Below are 19,915 nucleotides of genomic sequence, written 5' to 3' on the forward strand. Positions count from 1 at the left end.
GATCATAAGAAATAGGAGCTACCCATTCATCTTCTGGAGCTGGTTCTGCTATTCAATAGGATCATGGTTGATCTGTCACTCCTCTCATTCACCTTCCTACCCTTTCCCTCTAACCCTTGATTCCACTACTGATCAAGAACCTGTCTGCCTATCTCCTTAAATACACACAAGGATTCAGTCCCCATAGCTCCTTGTGACAAGGAGTTCCAAAAAGACTCAACCCTCAGAAATTCCCCCTTATCCAGTCTCAAATTTGAACCCCTTAATCCTGAGACTCTCTCTTCTGGTCCTAAACTCTTAGTAGAGAAAGATCTTCTCAGCATTTATCCTATCAAACCCCTTAAGAGTCCTATATGTTTCAATGAGAACAGGTCTCATTCCTCTAAATTCCAGTGAATGCAGCCCCAATTTATTTAACCTTCGCTCTCAAGACAGATAATCCCTCCATATCAGGAATCATGTTTCTCTGAAATACCCGCGTTGAAATAATATCTTTCCTTCAATAATGGAACCAAAGCTGCTTACAGTTCTCTAGACATGGTCCCACCAACACCTTGTACAGTTGGCAGCAAGGCTTCCCGACTCATAGTCCAACTCCCTTGAGTTATGGGCCAACATTTCATTAGCCTTCCCGATTACCTGCCACACCCATGTGCACATTTCATGCACAAGTCCCTCTCATTGCAGCTTTCTGCATTTTATAGCTTTTTTTGTTCTCCCTTCAAAAGTGAACAACTTCACATTTTCCCATGTTACACTCAATTGGCCAACCTTTTGTCCACTTGCTAAACCTGACTGTAATCTTCTTGCAACTTGCCTTTCCACCTACAAGTGACAACTCAATCAAAATTTCAGCCTACACCAATTGGCCAAATTATATTGCAGCAATTAATCTTACTGTATCTCATTAGTCTTGTGCCAAACAAATTAATAATTTGCCAGTATCGAACTTACTGACAAATCATCAAGTGGGAAAGGGCTTTGTACTCACTCGCAAAGGATTACACCGTCCTTCAGGCCTTTCTGAAAGTTGTCCCCAATCTGCTTCCCAGTCATCCCCTCGATCCAGAGTCGCAGATCTTCCTCCTTCTGAAGATCATACTTTTGAGCAATCTGCAAGAAAACAGAACAATCAGATGGACTTTATTATTATATAAAAAAAACAAACATTTGTTCTTTTAATGGTGTGGTTGCCTGTGGAATGTGCAAACAAATACATTCTCCTTGCATTGTCTACTTTTAAATAAAGCAGTGACTAAAAGGGAACTCGCAAGTTTTTGGCATCCCAGAAGGAGCCTGAGTCAGCAGTTACAAAGGTGAGCATTATTATAGCAATGGAGCATCCTGAACAAACATTTGATGGTCCTCCAGCCGCAGTCACTTTGTGAAGGAAGCTCTTTGGTCTGCCTGAAATGTGTTGGTTTTCCAGAGCAAGGAGTGGACCTCAACCAAGTGTTGGAACGTGCCAGTTTACAAAGCTTCAGGACGACGTGCTAAGGGATGCACTAAAATTTGGGGCTGCTGCTGCCAAGGCACAGTGGGGAAAGGCCACTGTCTGAGGTCTTCCTGAAGAAGTCACGTGGGAGTCCGTCCAGTTATTGGGCCTTCTGGGAGACTCAAATGCATATAAATATAGTCTGATTCAAGTAAGAGATGCCTTTGATTTATTTGTTTAGAGTCAAACTCCAATGCGTGAGTTTCTTTTATGCACACACAGTACAGTGGCACAAAAATCTTGATGAATAAGTTATGTTGTGAAATAAAAAAATCCATAACCCATTGTAGTTTAGTACATAGAGCAGACACATACAAGATCAGTGCAATACTTGTGGGACTCGAGCTGAGAAGTGGTATTTTGATGAGCTTTTAATCTCTTCATGAATATTAAAAAAAAACCAGGATCATTCTATCCCTGCCCTGTAAAAGGCCTTGAGCAATGCACAAAACATTCACTGCTAGCCCAGAGCAACATAAAAGCCACAAACACTGAGACGTGAAATTTTCACATCAGCCTCTCTTCAATTTCCCTGACATAACACATATTACATACCCGTGTTAAAACATGTACACCATTCCAATTTCAGGTCAACGGTAAATTGTGCTCCTTATTAAGACAAAGTAAAAGCATACATCTTAAAACACTTGCAAGAACACTACAATGAAGTTTCCCAATTACCCAGAAAAATTGAATAAATGATTTTAAATTCTGGGGAAAATAAAGAGCATAATTAACCAATGACTGATGTTTGAAATTCAAAAAGAAAATGTTCTAAGAACATTAAAAATAGCTTTTTTTTTAGCTACCAAAAGACATGTTGACTTAATTTGTTATTCCCGTTTCCTGTAACTGCTTTAATTCTGCAGTTACCTGAATTTAAATGGTTTTCATTTAATAAAATCCCACAAGTACTTAATCAATTTGAATCAAGATATCTCTTAATTGCACCACTGCTTTTACAGCTCAACCAGACAGGTGGTTAACTGGAAGTCAGCATCTGGGGTTGGCGTCTAAGTTATATAGTAAAACAAAAGGAATCACAATTTCAACACTCATCTACAGGTACAGCACCACAAATCTGGCACCCTCAGGATTAAGGCCCTTCTGCATTTTGAATCTTTCCAGATTTCCGGTCAAGAGTTTGGGCCATGGCTAGTTCAAGCCAAGCCAAGCCAAGCTAAGCCAAGCTAAGCCAAGCTAAGCCAAGCTAAGCCAAGCTTGGGGTCAAAGGTCACACAGCACAGAAGGGCAAAGCCAGCATTCTGTTTTGGATTGAGACTGTACCAATGCAATGTCTAGCTAAAATTATCTAGGTAAATACTTCATCTTTTGATTTCATTCCATTAATATTGAAGTGAAATAGTGCCCAGTGTTTGGGTAGCCCTGTTTGACATACGCTTCCCTGCATCATTTGCATTTTTAAAAGAAAAAATCAAATCCATTAAAGTTTTCCTTTTCACAACACAGCTGCATTTGAGTAAACCTTCTCAAAAAGGATGTCGTGTAGTAGGTTGAAACCAACTTTCTAAGAACTGAGACAGAAAGAGACACAAATCTGGTATAACACATCCAACAAGATAATTAAAAATACAGAAGTTCCTTTCTCAGAATAAATTGATTAAATTAAGACAATTATGAAGTTCCCAACTGGTTGGGAAGTCCAACTTCATGCAGAAAAATAACAATTCTGGAGACATTATAAATTCCCAAATGGCTTAATGTAGGGTTTTCCAAGAAGTGTTGTTTGTGGACAAAAGGGAACACTTCCACCTTAACACCACTGATCTTATTTGTACAACTGGATACATGCACCAAGTTATTGGGAAAGGATTAAAACTTGATATGAGCTCAAAAATCAGGCCCCATTGTGATCATTTAGATGCGCATTTATCTAGTAAGACAGCAATGCCCAAGTCATTTTTCTTTATTCTTTCATGGCATATGGATATCACTGCCAAAGCCAGCATTTATCATCCATCCCTAATTGTCTGAATGGAGTGGCTTGCCAGGCCACTTATCAGGAGGGCTGAACAGTAACCTACTACTATTTCAGTCGGTGAAAATGGGCTGTCTTATGTATAACTTTCATCATTGGTCTTTGACAGAATAAAAAGAAATTGAACTGTTTAAAAAGGCTGACCCAAAATAACTAGTGTGGTCAGCTGGCAAGCTAAGGCAATCCACATGGAATGTATGAAACCAGCCACAGAATTACCATTTTAATCCAGAAGTACTGAAACTCTGGCATCAAGATATTTGCAGTGATCATTTTACTTACACATGATGGCTCCACATATCGAGATAAAAGGTTGCCTATCCAGCATGAAATGAAACAGATACCAAAATCTACAAGGAAATTTTATATCAACAATAGCCTTTGAACAGAAAAGGGACAGCACATGAGAGAGCAAAACAGACTGATAACAGCAAGGATACCGCAAGCTCTTTTTCCTTCGAGCACAGAAACTAGGTCGTGAAAACCAATTTAGAGTATCTGGATATCTGCAGCTTCAACGTCACTGAGGCAACAAGTCAGCAGCTAAACAGCTGGTCTTAGGCAACTCAAACACAAATCTATAGCTTTTAAACTGAAAATGCCTTTACTTTCCTGTCTGTATTAGATACCCTGAACCCTTCTTTGTCAGCTCATTACTTGTGTCAATGCATGTGTTTGATGGTGTATTTTCTTATTTCTCCTCGGATTTCATTGGTAATGAAACACCAGTCTCTTATTTGAGAACACCTTGGAATCGACTATCCCTTATTTTTAAACTTGTTTAATTGCAGGCAGAGATAATTTTTAAAACTGTTGCAAATGACTGAAAAAGAGGTACTAAAAAAAGGAGAAGGCAATCAGCTCTTCTAGTCATAACCGTGCTTCTGGATTCCTACTCCAGTGGTATCAGTACTTCCCATAAAAAGGGACTAAATTAGATCAGGGACATCACAACTTTGATCCTTGTTTGAGCAGAGAGTCACGTCCTTGCAGCCATAATACAGAGTACGTGCCACAACTGACCTTGGTCTTGTGGAGTTATCATAAACACCACTTGCCATGATGGATGGGCAACAGCAGAATTAGGCCCACTGAGACTGCCCCACCAAGATCAATAAGCCAGCCTGTAGGTAGTCATGTCCCTACATCTGGGCCAGAAGATCTGGGTTCAAAGTCCTGCTCCAGACATGTGTCATAACATGGTTGACCAGATTGAAAATATCTACAGGTATACAATGACCATCTCAAGGATATAATCAGCTTGGGACCCATGGAACTGTAATCCTTCAGGAGGCATCATCAACAAGGAATGGAAGGGACATATTCATAGTTGATAATGTTGGCAATTTTCATGTTCTCATGAGTTCATGAGGTCAGAATGAAGCATCAGGATGTGAAGGTTTCTCATTTTCGGAGTTACACCTGCCCTTTTTCCTGGGACTGTAGTTCTCCTCTTCTACCTGACCACTGCTCTGAGGTTCATCAGTTGCCAAAATTCAGTCAAGCTGACAAAACAGCATTCAGTAACCTGAAATTAATGAGGAATGTTTCAAGTTTTAACAAGAATTGTTCTGGAAAATTCTCTTAAAACATTAAAATGTAATAGCTGCCTTGCTACATTAAAATGTGGTAATCTTTCCAAACAGATTAAAATCAGCAGATAGTGGTCATTACACCATCTAGTTCCGCTTTGTTGCCAAAAAAAAAATTGATGAGCTATCCAGGAACTAAATTTGCAATCAGCATTCCTAATTTGCAGTGCTTGTCATTACACTAAGTGCCACAAATGCTGACTTTTCAAGATGGTTGTGTTCCTTTAAAGTTCTGAAAAGGTACAGTTAAATCATCACAATGATCTCTGCCTGAAGATGCACCGTTATGATCTTGTTGCAAAGGAGGTTGGGGAAGTGGGAAGAATGGGAACAAAATAGACAGGACCTGAGGATTTTTGGAAAAAACAAAAAAGGAGTCAGAGATGGGCCTTAATGATGAAATTAAGATCCTTGAAGTTTGGACAGAGTTTGGATTTTCAATTTTGACTGAGAAGCGAGTCTGTTGGACCGCTGGCAGTCAATTTTCATGCAGCAGCACAGGAACAAGTTTGCAGTTCAATGAAAAAGGGCTGTGAGGCAGATTGATCGCATTAATTAGTTAATGTAGAAGTACTTTTCTTTGAATGTGGTGTATTAGTCAGCTTTTAAATTCATGTCAAGCTTGATGTTTCTTCATGAAAAGTCTGAAAAATCTTGCCCTTGTATTCTTCCAGTCATTTTAGGAAAATTAATCTCTTAAAAGAGTCTTTCTCCGAGAGGATCATAACAGTAGCTAAATAACCTCCATGTCCTATTCTGCAGTCAGGATACCCATCAAAACTCCACACTTGGGAGTACAGCATTAGAGGAATTATTGTTAGAGTTGAATAGTTCATCCACAGCAGTTGTTCACCAGCTGGCTTACAAAGACGTGGAAACTAGCTTGTAGTAAATTGCTTCATTGTCAGCCTGTGCGCTCTGAAGAACTCTGGCGGCACGCTAACGCCTCTGCTTCACAGCACCAGGGGCCCAGGTTTGATCCCACCCTTGGGTGATTGTGTAAACTCGCCACAAACATTCTCCCTGTGTCTACATGGGTTTCCTCCAGGTGCTCCAGTTCCAACCCACAGTCCAAAAGATGCACAGGTTCAGTGGATTGGCCATGCTAAATTGTGTAGACTAAACTGCCATTTTGTAGATTAGATTAGGCAGATTATAGGGGGATGGGTCTGGGTGGGCTGCTCTGAGTGTTGGTGTGGACTTATTGGGCCGAAGGGCCTGTTTCCACACTATAGGGATTCTATGATCTGATCTATGAACTTCCAGCCTGCTAATTTTCAAAAAGATACTGCTTCAAGTACCAATTCACTATTTCCACAGGAACTCCCAATGCACCACCGATTTCTCATCCTAAAAGTTCCCATCGTTCCAACCATCTCTGAAATCCGCCATGTCCCTTAACTGGAAGGGCAGGAGTAGAAAGTGCATGAAAATCCCACCATTTCCAAGTCTCAGACACCTGGACTTTGAATTGCAGTTCCTTCTGATCACCTGAAATCCCGAACTCACACTCTCATAACACAGTATAAAGTGACCTTCATTACATACACTGCCTTTTTAAAGTCAACTTTAGATGCATAAATGCTTCTGAAAATTAAATCAATTGGGTGAGCGAGTAGGTGGCATTGCTGAGACACAGATGAAAACAAAAACAAGTGAAAAGAAATCATGCCTTTTTACACAAAAACAAACAGACATGAAACTCCAATTTCCTTCATCCCTGGCCCCCTCTATTTTGGCCATTTAAGATACTGTGCTGCTCAGCAACCTCAGAACATAAAATCTCAATTTTTTGCCCTCTGCGAGTCCCTGCTAAGTGTGAAAACAGTTCTAAACAATGGAGTGATCAGCAACCTAAATAAACACACAATTACCCAGGATAACAGTACTGTTAACAAAGCAGCAGTAAAAGGTGTGCACTAGGTCTCAAGCACAAGCCAGCGTCAATGCAAGAACTGTAAAAGTTAAAGGGATGGAATGAAGGCTGAGCCAATTCAAGTTATGACTTTAAGTGATTTGAACAAAAATGTAAACTTGGCAAAAGTTTAAAGCCTGTGCAAACAAAAACGTAGATGACTTGAAAGAACTAAGAGAACTGACAAAAGCTTGAAATAAACAACCAAGATTTAAGAATCTGCAACAGCACTTCAAATGCTAGAGTATAGCAGGCAAATGGGATTAGTATAGTTTGATGTTTGTTGATCAGCACAGAAAGGCCTGTTTCCTTGTTTAATGACTATTACACCAGCCCTAAATAAAGTCCCTAGTCCACTGTGGAACTTCAATACACACTGACAATGATATGTACAGAAATTGCAACAGTCAGACAAAGCACTGAAGCACCCCCTCACTCATTTGGAGCAACTACTGTAGCTAATTATTCCCTCTTCAGCCACATCTCTAGAATAGCTCCTTTGAAAGGGCTGATATTGCAATTTCCAAGCTATGCGCTATGATAAATGGGCCAAACAATTAATGATAACAAGGTGTAGAGCTGGATGAACACAGCAGGCCAAGCAGCATCATAGGAGGAAAGCTAATGTTTCAGGCATAGACCCTTCATCAGAAATGAAGCCCATTTCTGATGAAGGGTCTAGGCCCGAAACGTTAGCTTTCCGCCTCTGATGCTGCTTGGCCTGCTGTGTTCATCCAGCTCTACACCTTGTTATCTCAGATTCTCCAGCATCTGCAGTTCCTATTATCTCTTAAATAATTATATAGATATTGCTCATGGATACCAAAAGGAGACGGATGGCAGATCTCCACTGTTCAGCTCCTCCCCCTGCTCTTTAATTATGTCCATATTTCCTGAATCAATACTGGAAAGAATACATTACTTCACATTCTGGCTGCGTTATGTGATGAGTTAGTTATGCTGTGTAGTGACAGCCTAAACCCAAGGACGAACAATGAAATCCTAATCACAAGATTCTCCGGTCTCTCAGTTTGAAACTTTGTTTTCAAGTTCAAATTTTACTACCAAAATTAGCTTTTAATAATGGCTAGCCTCTTAAAATAGAAGGTCAGAAATCACAACACCAGGTTATAGTCCAACAGGTTTAATTGAAAACAAACTTTTGCAGTCCTACTCCTTCTTCAGGTGTTTGAGAGAGATAACATCAGACACAGAATTTATAATTAAGGAGATCAAAGGGTCACACCACTTATGAGGATACACTAAACAAATGTCATCTCTTCCTTACACTGATAAAAGCTTTAGTTTTCTCAGGACTGTGACTTGAAAGGAATTCAGAGATTTACATATACACATCAATTAAAACCTTCTAACTGATTAAAGATTTAACAGCATGTTAGGTTTATTTAGCACATTCTCATAAGTGGTGGTGACTCTTTGATCTTTTACATATAAATTCTGCATCTGATACTACCTCTCTCACTAACACCTTAAGGAGTAAGGCTCAAAACTTTGGATCTCTAATAAACCTGTTGGATTATATACAGGTGTGCGATTTCTGACCTCATCCACCCCAGTTCAACACCAGCACCACATCACTACAATAGAATCGGAGAGAGAACTTCCTATTGGACATTCTTACTTTAATAGTACGCCTATGACCTGACGCAGCCCTTCAGCCAAAGCTGAATCAGCTCATCTTGTGTAGGTCTTCCTCATTAACCCAGTGTCCTGGGTTGGTGACAGAGGGAGGATGAGACGAAGAAAACTTAACGTAATAGAAGATTCCTGTTCCCGGTCTAGATTTAGGGCTTCCAAAACAAAAACAAAAACACTCCCTGGGACAAATGGATGAGGAGGGACCACACTGCCCTGTAGTGATCCCACACCAATGACAATTGTATATCTTGCTGGGCCTCAATCATGACCATTCGACAGTGACTACTTTGAATTGTATGCAGCAAGGGAGAATGGGTGGAAGAAATCTCAACAGTTTATCTCCTTCACAAAAAACTCAAATCAAAAACAAAGCCCTTTGGTGGTTTGGGTCAACAACATACAAAGAGGTGCAGTCCAAATTATAAACTCATCCAACTTAGAGTCTTCCTGATCTTTTTACAGTTAGCAAGTGAGTGGGAGAAATTGGGATTATTTTAACATAAGTACATTGGAGTCAAACAGAAACTCAGAGGACAATCAGACTTGTTTAATATAGAGGGAATAATGAATTTCCCTTTATTATTACTCATTACTTCTGTTCATAACAGAACCTATGAAAAAGGAAACTTTTATTAAAAAGAACACAACACCTACTCACTGTACTATTGAATGAGGTGGCAGTGAAGTCCTCAGTGCCTATTTACCCAGACACTGCTGGCTCACAGTACCAGGGAACTGGGTTCGATTTTTGCCTCGGGGGACTGTCTGTGCAGAGTTTGCACTCTATGTCTGCTTGGGTGTCCTCCAGGTATTTCAGTTTTCTCCCAAGGTCTAAAGACATACAGGTTAGTTGGATGGGCCATGGTAAATTGCCCACAGTGTCCAGGGATGTGTAGGTTAGGTGGATTAGCCATGGGAAATGCAGAGTTATAAGGGCAAGGTGCATCTGGGTAGGATGGATTTCAGGGGGTTGGTTTGGATCTGTCAGGATTCTATGATCTACAAACTTTTCAGGCATTCTCGACTAAAAAAAAAATCCATCTTTCAACAACCTCCCAAATGTGCTTTTGGTGCCTTTCTGAACCTCTCAGCAGTAGAGAGAAACTGTTCTCTTTTAGAAAAAAAAAACTGAATCTATGTAAAAAAAACAAGCCATTCTGCCCTTCAGAGTCTACACTGACCCTCCAAACAGCATCCCACTCAGACCCGACCCCTCCAACCCTGCACTTCCCACGCCCATTCACCTAGACTGCATATCTCTGGCCACTGTGCCGCCCCTGTGGGCGGAAGAGTCAAGGGGCATAGTTGCAAGATTAGGAGCAAGAGCCTTAGATGAGATGGGAGGAAATTTTTTCCCCCCCACCCAGAGGGCTGTCGATTTGTGGAAATTGCTGTCTGAAAAAGAAAAGTGCACTAGAGGCAGGAACCTTCAAGATATTTAAAAACCCATTTGGCGTAACACTTGAAGCATTATAGCAACTAAGGCCACAGGCCAAGTGCTGGAAAATGGGACAAGATATTTGATGACTGCTGTGGATATGATGGGCTGAATGACCTCCTTCTATGTTGTAAATAGTCAATGACAACATGTGAGTGAAGGAGCAGCTTTTATACAAATTGTATCCCATAATATCCACACCAGTCTTCAGGCAGTCTGACTATCCTGTGGGCAATCAGGGGTGGAAATGTCCCTTATGCTGTATGAGAAGATCCAGCTGAGAGAGCTGTTTACTCGGTGCTTTGTGCTGAACTGTTAGACTGGAGCTGTGTGTTGGATATTGAGTGTGTTTATTGGAAGCATTTCCCTTCTGATTTCCAGCCCGAGTTTTGTTGATGGCTCATCCCTGAATATGAGAAGGTGAGGTGTAATTCTCTGGGAGGTGCAGACTGTCTGAGGATTCTTACTGATTTCCTGGTGTTGAGTTCTGTGTGTGTGTTGGGAGCTGGTTACTGTTCTGTGGACTGTTCAGTTCTCTCTGTATGTTGGGAGCCAAATGTTTCCTGTGTTTTCAAATTGCTGTAAGACTTTACATCCCCATAGGTATGACAGGTCGGCACAACATCGAGGGCCGAATGGCCTGTACTGTGCTGTAATGTTCGATGTTCTATAACTTTCCAGAACACCAGGCCTAGAATATTTAACTTGGACAAAATTACACGTTATTATACATTTACAGGGTAAACTTAAAATATAGACAAATATGCAAATCACAGAATCCCTGCAGTGTGGAAACAGGCCATTTGGCCCAAAAGAGATCACACTGACCCTCCAAAGAACATCTCACAAAACATATTCCCACCCTGTCCCTGTAATCCTGTATTTCCCATGGCTAATCCACAGATCCTAGGCATCCCTGGACAATGCAAACCAATTCAGCATGGCCTATACATAACCTGCATGTCTTTGCACTGTGGGAGAAAACCCAAGCAGACATGGGGAGAGAATGTGCAAACTCCACACAGACTGTCACCCAAATGTGGTATCAAACCTGGGGCCCTGATGCTGTGAGGCAGCTGTGCTAAACACTCAGCCATTGTGCTGCACATGTCATTTCAGAGGCATTATTACAAAGATGGAACAAAGAAAACAGGTACTAAGATGTCTGACACACAGGAAGGCAACAAACTTCCTTTAAACAGCAATTTAGGTTGGGCAATAAATGCTGAATAAATTGGACAACAGCGAGGCCAGTCTCAAAATGGGAGGGATGCACAAAAAGGTCTGAGAGAGAGACAGCTAACAGACAAATCTGGAGAGTTATATAGGGCTGGGGTTATAAACATTGGAGGTGGTGTGAGGCAGTGAAAGAACAAGGTAAGTTTGAATTTATAATGTCAGGAGTCCTGAAACCAGTGAGCTAGAGCAGAGGTGATGGCTAAGTGAAATGCAGTGTCATGTAGAATTTAGACAGCAAAGCTCCAGGTATAGAATACAAGAACTAGGAGCAGGAGTCGGCCATCTGGCCCCTCAAGCCTGCCCTGCCATTTAATAAGATCATGGGTGACCTTTCTGAGACTCAGTTCCAATTACCCGCCCACTCACCATAGCCCTTAATTCTTTTACCTTTCAAAAATTTACCTAGCCTTGCCTTAAAAACATTCAGTGAGGTAGCTTCACTGGGCAAAGGATTCCACAGATTCATAACCCTTCGGCTGGAGAAGTTCCTCCTGACCTCAGTACTACATCTGTTTCCCTTTATTTTGAAGCGGTGGCCTCTAGTCCTAGTTTCCCTGCTAGTGGAAACAACCTCCCTGCCTCCACTTTATCTATTCCTTTCATAACCTTATATGTTTCTATAAGATCTCCTCTCATTCAATGTTTAAAAGGTCGAGTTTAAGTGGATAGAAGGCATTAAAGCAGTCGAGACTGAAGGCGTCAAAAAAAAAAAATATATATATATATATATATATATATATATATATAGGCTGGGAGGTTAGGTGCCTGTTGAAGCTGTGGCAGAAAAGGTATAGGAAGCCAACAGCAGTGTTTATGGTTATGATAAATTGGGACTCAAAAGGAACACATCACGATTAGAAATAATTGGAAATTCAAAGGCCACATTTCCAAGTCTACAGCATGTAGTTTGGTCACTTGTAATTTCATAGTCTTCAACAGCTGTGACTGGTTGAATACAGAAACCAATAACTGAGGGATCAAGTCAACAAGAAATTAAGCTGACAATCAAAACAATCACACCCAGCTGAGGAATTGATTCAGATCTAGGTACTGACTAGCAACCAGGTACCCGTTTGCACCTGTCAACATTTGGGCTTACACTCTAACACATTTCCAGTGGCCATTCTTCATGTTAGCGAAGATGGTGTGTCAACAGGATGGATAAACATTGAGGAGGGGGTGGGTCAGGGAAGCAGCAGCAGCACAGCTGGGCTCGAGTTTGTCCTCACATATAATATACATTGGGGTTTGAGAGAACTTGGTCCTAGTTTTAAATTTGTGGAAACAAACAAAAACTATCCTCAAAGTATGGAAAAAGGCAACAGCCTATCCCACCAGCTGCACAGATCATTCCCACAACTACAAACGAGGATTATTTACAGCTCAACTCCCAAATTCTCCATTGGGAATATCAAAGCCCTAGGCAGAAAAAGCTCAGAGACAAACCTTTGGCTCATCATTAACTGTTTAAGTTATTTGAAGGAATACAGCCCTCAGTCTAGCCAGGAGAATCAGGGTCCTGGGTCAGTGGATTTGCCTACGTGTGCAGATGAGTATTAATTTAGGAAGAGCCTCCTGATACCCTACAAGGGAGATGTCCAAATCCAGGAATAGTTAAGTCCCAGTACAGGTCAGAATCTGAAGCAGTTTCACAGAAGCAAGAGAAAAATCAGAACAGAAAACAAAAGGGCAGAAATGACCACTAAGAGGGACATAATTTTAAAGGTGATTGTAGGAAGGTATAGGGGAGATGTCAGAGGTAGGTTCTTCACACTGTGTGGCGGGTTCATGGAATTCACTGCCAGCAGTTGTAGTGGATTCAGATACATTCGGGTCATTTACGCGACTCTTGGGCATGGATGATAGTAAAATGTAGGCTGTGCAGGGTAGTTTGATCTTAGAGTAGGACAATAGGTCAGCATAACATCATGGGCCAAAGGGCCTGTACTGTTCTATATTCATATGGTCTTTAATACACATGCCTGTGCTCAATAAATATTGTTACAAGATCTATAAGTAATGCTTAAGCTTCTACCTTGAAAACATTTAATATTTGCAAGTTATACATGCCTGCCAAACACTGATGGTTCATCCAAGATAATAAGGCGTAGGGCTGGATGAACACACCAGGCCAAGTCACATGTTAGGAGCAGGATACTACTTGGCCTGCTCTGTCCTTCCAGCTCTACACTTTATCATCTCATAGCCTCATTTAATACGTATGAGCGAGAGCAATTAATCAGTCTGTCATGTACTGTAGAGTCAGTCAATGTTACATTTCACCAGTGGAGGTTATGTCCTTCTTGGGTCAGAATTGAATATGTCACCACTAAACCATGACTGATGACAGTGATAGTGCCTCTGTTGCCATCCTGGCTTAGGTTACACCAAGTGTGCAAGTCACAAATTGCTCCAGGAGAAAACAGTTGGTTGCTTGCATTGTATCGAAGAGGGCAGGGGCCGCAATTGGCTTCAGGTGAATATGGACATAAAGAGGCACCAGGGGCTGGAATATAAAATGGCTGATCGTAATATGCTGGTTTGTGCTAGGAAATGCCTGTGCGAACACTAGAGAACAGAATTAGGGTCTCTTTGATGCATTGTATGCTCAAAGAGCTAAACAGAATTCACTGTCTAGGCTGGCCTAAAAAGTTGGTTATGAACCTGGAACAAAAGCAAAAAGTTTCAGGAAAGGCTCAGCAGGTCTAGCAGCATCTGTGAAGGAGAAAACAGAGTTAATGTTTTGGGTCTGGTGACCCTCCCTCACATTCCTGTTGACTCTTTATTCCTTCACAGATGCTACCAGACTTGCTGAACTTTTCGTTTTTGTTCCAGGTTCATAGAATCTAGAGTTCTTTTGGTTTTTGTGGTTAAATGCCTGACAGAAGGAAGGTTCAATCAGGCATTGGGCGATTGTAAAATCATATGTCAGTCAGCAACGAGCACCCATGAAATACTCAAACCCATGATGGTTGGCTCAGGGGAATACCAAAAAAATGTAGAGTTACAGAGCTGGAGATTGGTTGGAAATGTGAGTGAAACACTTACTAGATTGAATATCGACACGAGTCATCCACAGCCTCAAAGCAGTAACCACACAATACTCTGGAAACAAGCTTTGGTTGTATTGGAGGAAGGGTTTTTGAAAGAATGTTAAAAGAACAAAAAGAAGATCATGACTTGAGAGTTTCCTTTGCTCAGTTTGACATATGGGATACCCTATCAACTGTATGTACCTTGTACTTTGGTTGTAAACATAACTTTTTGGGACAAGTTATCCTCTCTCTCTCTGCACTCCCTGCCTACTTACAGAGTTGAAGTATTGGATTATTTTAAAAACAAAACCAAGAGGTCAGGAAACAAAAAGTTCCTCTAGTGTAACCAAACCAGAGTTTCACATCCCCTTCCAACTGGAGGATGGGAATTTCTTTTGGCAAACGCACCGCAACCCCCACCCCAAACCTCCAGCTCACTTATCCCAAGTCCTGACAGTGAAGCCTTTTATTATATCAGAATCTCTACAGTGTGGGAAGAGGCCATTCAGCCCACTTAGTCTACATCAATTCTTTGAACAGCATCCCACCCAATACCCATAATTCCCATGGCTAACACACCTGGCCTGCATATCCCTGGACACTATAGACAATTTAGCATAGCCAATCCATCTAACATGCAAATCTTTGGATACTGGGAGGAAACCAGAGCAACTGGAGGAAATCCATGCAGTCACAGGGAGAGCACAGACTCTACCCAGTCAGTTGCCAGAGGGTGTCTGAGGACAAAAAAAAAGAACCCTGGTGCTGGGAGACAGCAGTGCTAGCTAACCACTGAACCACCATGCTGCCCAAGTTGACAACTGGAAATGAACCCTTGATACTGATGTGTTGAGCCTCACAGTCAACATACTTTTAGAGACACAATACTTTGAAAAGAAACACGTTTATACATCATCTTACATGAATCATTGAAATGAGATACAAGTATGCTGCTCTTTGTAACCCAAAAACTTAAGCACAGACACTTATGTGCCTGAAGATTGTCTTATTTGTATTTATTAGTGAATTGTAACAAACATTTGTTGGATTCCTCAATACCATGATATAGGTGCCTGGTTTGCTTATAACTACAATAAATGATATAAATCCTGCCACAAGGTAAAATGCCCTACTATGGACAAAACCCACATCAGATGCAATATAAAACAGAGTGTTGTAACTTGTAACAAGTGTGTGTGTGTTAAGCAATGTTTTGGAAGAATAGCCAGTCTAGGTAGAGTCCAAAGCAATGGAATGTACAAATCTGGCTGATCTGCTGAAACTTTCCTCCACTAGGCAGCAGCTGCACTTGACATTAAAGCACACAAAGAAAACCAAATGTCCTTCCTTCTGAGGGTCAATTTTTTCTGAAAAACAATGTCACATCCAGCTAGACTGTCGCCCATAAACAAAGATCCTTCATTTGCAATTCAGAGAATCTTCATAAAGAAGCAGTCAGCTGATTGTCGAATGCATTCAACAATTACAAACAAAAAACTACTGAACCAGAACAGTTAAAAGATACTCTTAAAAGATTCCAATTTATTCAGGCACAGTGTGTTATTGAAGGACCTCAACGAACATGAGCAGCCTAATCCTTATTTCCCAATGGTCAAGGTAAGGGATTTAAGATTAAAAATAACCAAGCTGGAATGCTCAGCAATACGTAATACACAAGCAATGCTATGATTTGTCAAATCAAAAAATGAGGGAGCATGAATAAGTCTTCCACTCAATTTGTAAGTTGCCTGCTTTTAACCATTGGGGATATCAAGCAGAACTGATAGTGAATACAAGATTAAAAATATTTCTAGCATTCTGGTGGAAACTCCCCAAAATATTTGGGTGAAATCAAAGTGACATTCGGAAATGTTTTCTTAGTACCCACTTAAGAGCAAGTTTCGGGTTGCTGTCTCTTATTGGGTTATAAATTTTATGGGCTGGCCAGTGGTGCCCATTCAAATGACATTGGTGAGTATTAATAGTAATGTTCAATATTGATTGTCGTCATAGTGAAAGCTGACCCTGTTCTTAGCAATTATTCACAGCCAATGTTTCAAAGATCAGAAGCAGATGCACTGACTGATTTTCCCCTTCCTGTATACAGGGTAAGCTAATATTAAATTTCTTGCGACTGATCTACTTGAAGTGAACAGACTCTGCTCAGACCAGAAACCTTATTTTGCTTCTGTTGTTATTCCCCAAAAAACCCAAAGAGAGTGATCAATCTGATGGAAATCAGAAGATGGCCCTTGGCGGGAACAGGGTTCACTAGATGAACAGTAATATTCAACACCGTTAAACAATGCAAGGAAAATCAGGAACTAAGCATTTATAAATTATAAAAAAAGCTGGTATTTGTTACAATTGAGACTAAAAGAAACAACTGCACTGTGTCTCTAATCCTACTATTCTACAGGGTCACAACAAAAATTGCCAGGATGACTGATTAAATACTTTGTCTACATCACTATTGTCAATCTGTTTATTTTGTTGATTAAAACTCATCAACCAGGTTTTTCTTTCTTAAATAAGAAGAAGTTACTGGTTATCAAAACAACTTGTTTCAACCAAGAAGCAACAACTGGTTAGCATACATCGTCAGGAAACTAAACATCCCCAAGTACACGACAGTGTGCATTAACATGCAAGTGTGGGAGTTTTACTGAATACCAGTGGAACAACAGGAAAGAGTCACTTATGAGAACCCCTCATTTTTCAATACAGTTGGCTTATACATGTTCTGCACAGTCAGAATTAATGAGTATTATACAAATAAATATTGCTTCTAGTTTCTGTTGTAGTTTTCAATATTTCCAGATTGCCCTGAAAGCTCCTGCGGTGCTAACGCAAGCTGTCTAGGAGAAAAATAAAGTAAGGATATTAAAACATTTTCTGAAGGGTCCCAACACAAAATGTCAGTTTGCCTGCTCCTCTGATGCTGCCTGGCCTGTGTTCCTCCAGCTCCACACTTATCTCTGACTCCAGCATTGGCAGTTCTTACTATCTCCATAATAAAACATTGTATTTTTTGCCAAATGAACCTGAACTTTTCCCTTTAGTACATATAGCTCAGTCTTTGAGGACTATCAGAGTGAACACCAGGCAAAGGATCATTTAGTTCAGTTCTGGTTTCTTTATCCTGGAAGTGAACAGTTTCAACAAAGGAGGCAGCCATTTTGCCCATCAACCCAAGAAGATTCTCAGTAAAGCATCAGATTGTCCTGCCCTTTTCTTGTAATAATCTTCCATTCAACTGTTTTTTATCTAATTCCCTATGAAAAAGCCATGACTGAGTGTGTCCCCAATCTTTCAGGTGGTGCATTCTAGATTGTATAAAAGATTTGAAGAATTAAAACATTTTTCTCATGTCACCAAGCATTTTAATGTATGTAAAAAATTCATACACACCATCTGAAACATCGAAAGACAGACCAATCAGTTCATGCACTATGAAATACAGAATACATGCACCACAGGGTGTACTGCCTTACTCAAGGTGAAATGATTCCGCTTCTGCCAGAATAAATACTGAAATGGCTGACTTCCAACATTTTTGAAAAAAAAAGCCAACAAATTCAAAACAACTTTAATTCTCTTTGTTATCCAGAAGATAAGAATGCAAAGTTGACATACATTTCATGTGGGTGACGTGTTGCCAAGTTCTGGGGGCTTTCACTTGCATGCTCTTTATTTGACCTTTTCAATTGTTGCAGGTTCTGAAGCAGCTTTCAATAAAGTCTCGTGCAACAGCCTTTGTTCTTTCTCCACTGTCAATGTCTATTCACTACAAATCTAGCAGCCTTCATGGCTGAAAAAGCCAGCTAGAGATTTGTACAAAAGAAACCTAAACTTTGTATATTACCAATTGTGTACATCCCCAATTAAAATAAATTTTAAAAATAGAAACTGTTGGAAAACCTCAACAGGGCCTGGCAACATTTGTGGAGAGAGGAAAAAGAATAAAGCTAATGTTGAGTCAAACATCTGTACTTCAGAACTCTTCCAAGCAAGAGACATTCATCTCAAAATGCTACAAAGTTAACTTCAGTTTCTCCCGCCACAAATGTTGCCTGCCCTGAATATTTCACTTACTTTATACCATCCACCAGCAGTTTCGTTGTCTTTGCTAGCCGTATAACAACTTGCTTCACTGCACAAAGGTATGGCGAAATTCAGCCATGTCTTCTGACTATTGCAGTCAATGTATTGTCAATATTACCTGTGCCCCTAATTTCTTTAATTGTTTTAAGTTCTGAGCCAACAACCTCAAGAAAAAGCATGGAGGTGAGGTGCAGCTACTGGCGTGGGAAAATGAAAAATATTAAGACTGGCACAGACAGTATGTTTTTCAGAACATATCACTCCTACATGTGGTTGGATTAGAAACAGCTCTACAACTTGCAAGCTGTACTGCACCTACAGAGACAGATGACAGAAAGCAGAAGATTGCTCAACCAAACCTACTCTATCCTGATGCCTAAGTTATTCAGACTAAACAGCCTTCCCCCCAGCAGCTTTGTGATTCCTGAGAAAGGGAAGTTTAAAAAAAAACGATACAACAACTAGGAAAATAAAGTCTGGAACAAATAGTGACACTTTGGGCTCTGAATTTTTCCAGGACAAATGGCTACAATCTTTACCATGATGGTCAGGCCACTTGGATGGCTCACAGCTCCAAGCTGCCCTCCAGACATTCCCAGGTGAAATCCAGCAACCAAACAAAACCATCTTTTAGAGGTAAAAAGGTGTAGAGCTGGATGAATGCAGCAGGCCAAGCTGAAGAAGGGTCTAGGCCTGAGACATCAGCTTTCCTGCTTGGCCTGCTGTGTTCATCCATCTCTACACCTTGTTACCTCAGATGTTCCAGTATCTGCAGTTCCTACTATCTCAGACATCTTTTAGAGGTGGTGACTTTCAAACTATAGGCTGGTTGTCTGTTTTCTCAAGCACCATGAAATTTGGCAAAGATTTGATGCCACAGGTTCTGAAGTAATAGGTACTTTGTTGTCTGCGTCACTTGCTACAACCTCCCTGCTGTCCAGGATGTCTCAGTTCCCTCATGCCTGAAACATCCAAAATTCTGCAGCATAGATTGTGCAAGCAATGACCTAACACTTTTCAGTTAATGACAGCGAGCTCACCAAGTCAGGAAATTTCTCAATGTTGAGTAGCAACTATTGGAGAAGCATTTATCAGTAGGCAGGGGAGACGAGGGAGATTTTATAGAAATATACATCCATGACAAAACCTCAAAGAGACAAGATGCACGTATGTTAGGTCACAATGCATGAAAAGAACTTTAGTGCAAAACTTTGAGCAAATTTTTTTGCAACTGTTTGAGAAATCTGGTGAGGATCTGACTCTCAGCTTTCATTGCTAAAGCATCCTGGCTACATTTACCTAGAAGTCAGTGGTTGCACCAGTCACAGTCTTTGCTACCAAAACAAATACCAACCATGTTAACATTGTCACTGTCGTCCTAAGCCACTACAGAAGAAACTGGCTACAAAACGGATTACACTAAGTGGGAGAATTCAATT

General features: G+C 40.6%; 1 protein-coding gene across 1 annotated transcript in view; it reads right to left on the reverse strand.

Annotated features, from left to right (window-relative positions):
* LOC125465994 (calponin-2-like) overlaps positions 1-19,915 on the reverse strand; it is a 33,875-nt gene that overhangs the window by 9,405 nt on the left and 4,555 nt on the right. Inside the window, exon 2 of the mRNA XM_048560063.2 lies at positions 992-1,113. Within this exon, the coding sequence (XP_048416020.1) occupies positions 992-1,113 (122 nt within the window). The remainder of the gene's footprint in view (positions 1-991; positions 1,114-19,915) is intronic.

This window comes from Stegostoma tigrinum, chromosome 30, assembly GCF_030684315.1.
Source record: "Stegostoma tigrinum isolate sSteTig4 chromosome 30, sSteTig4.hap1, whole genome shotgun sequence".
NCBI lineage: Eukaryota > Metazoa > Chordata > Chondrichthyes > Orectolobiformes > Stegostomatidae > Stegostoma > Stegostoma tigrinum.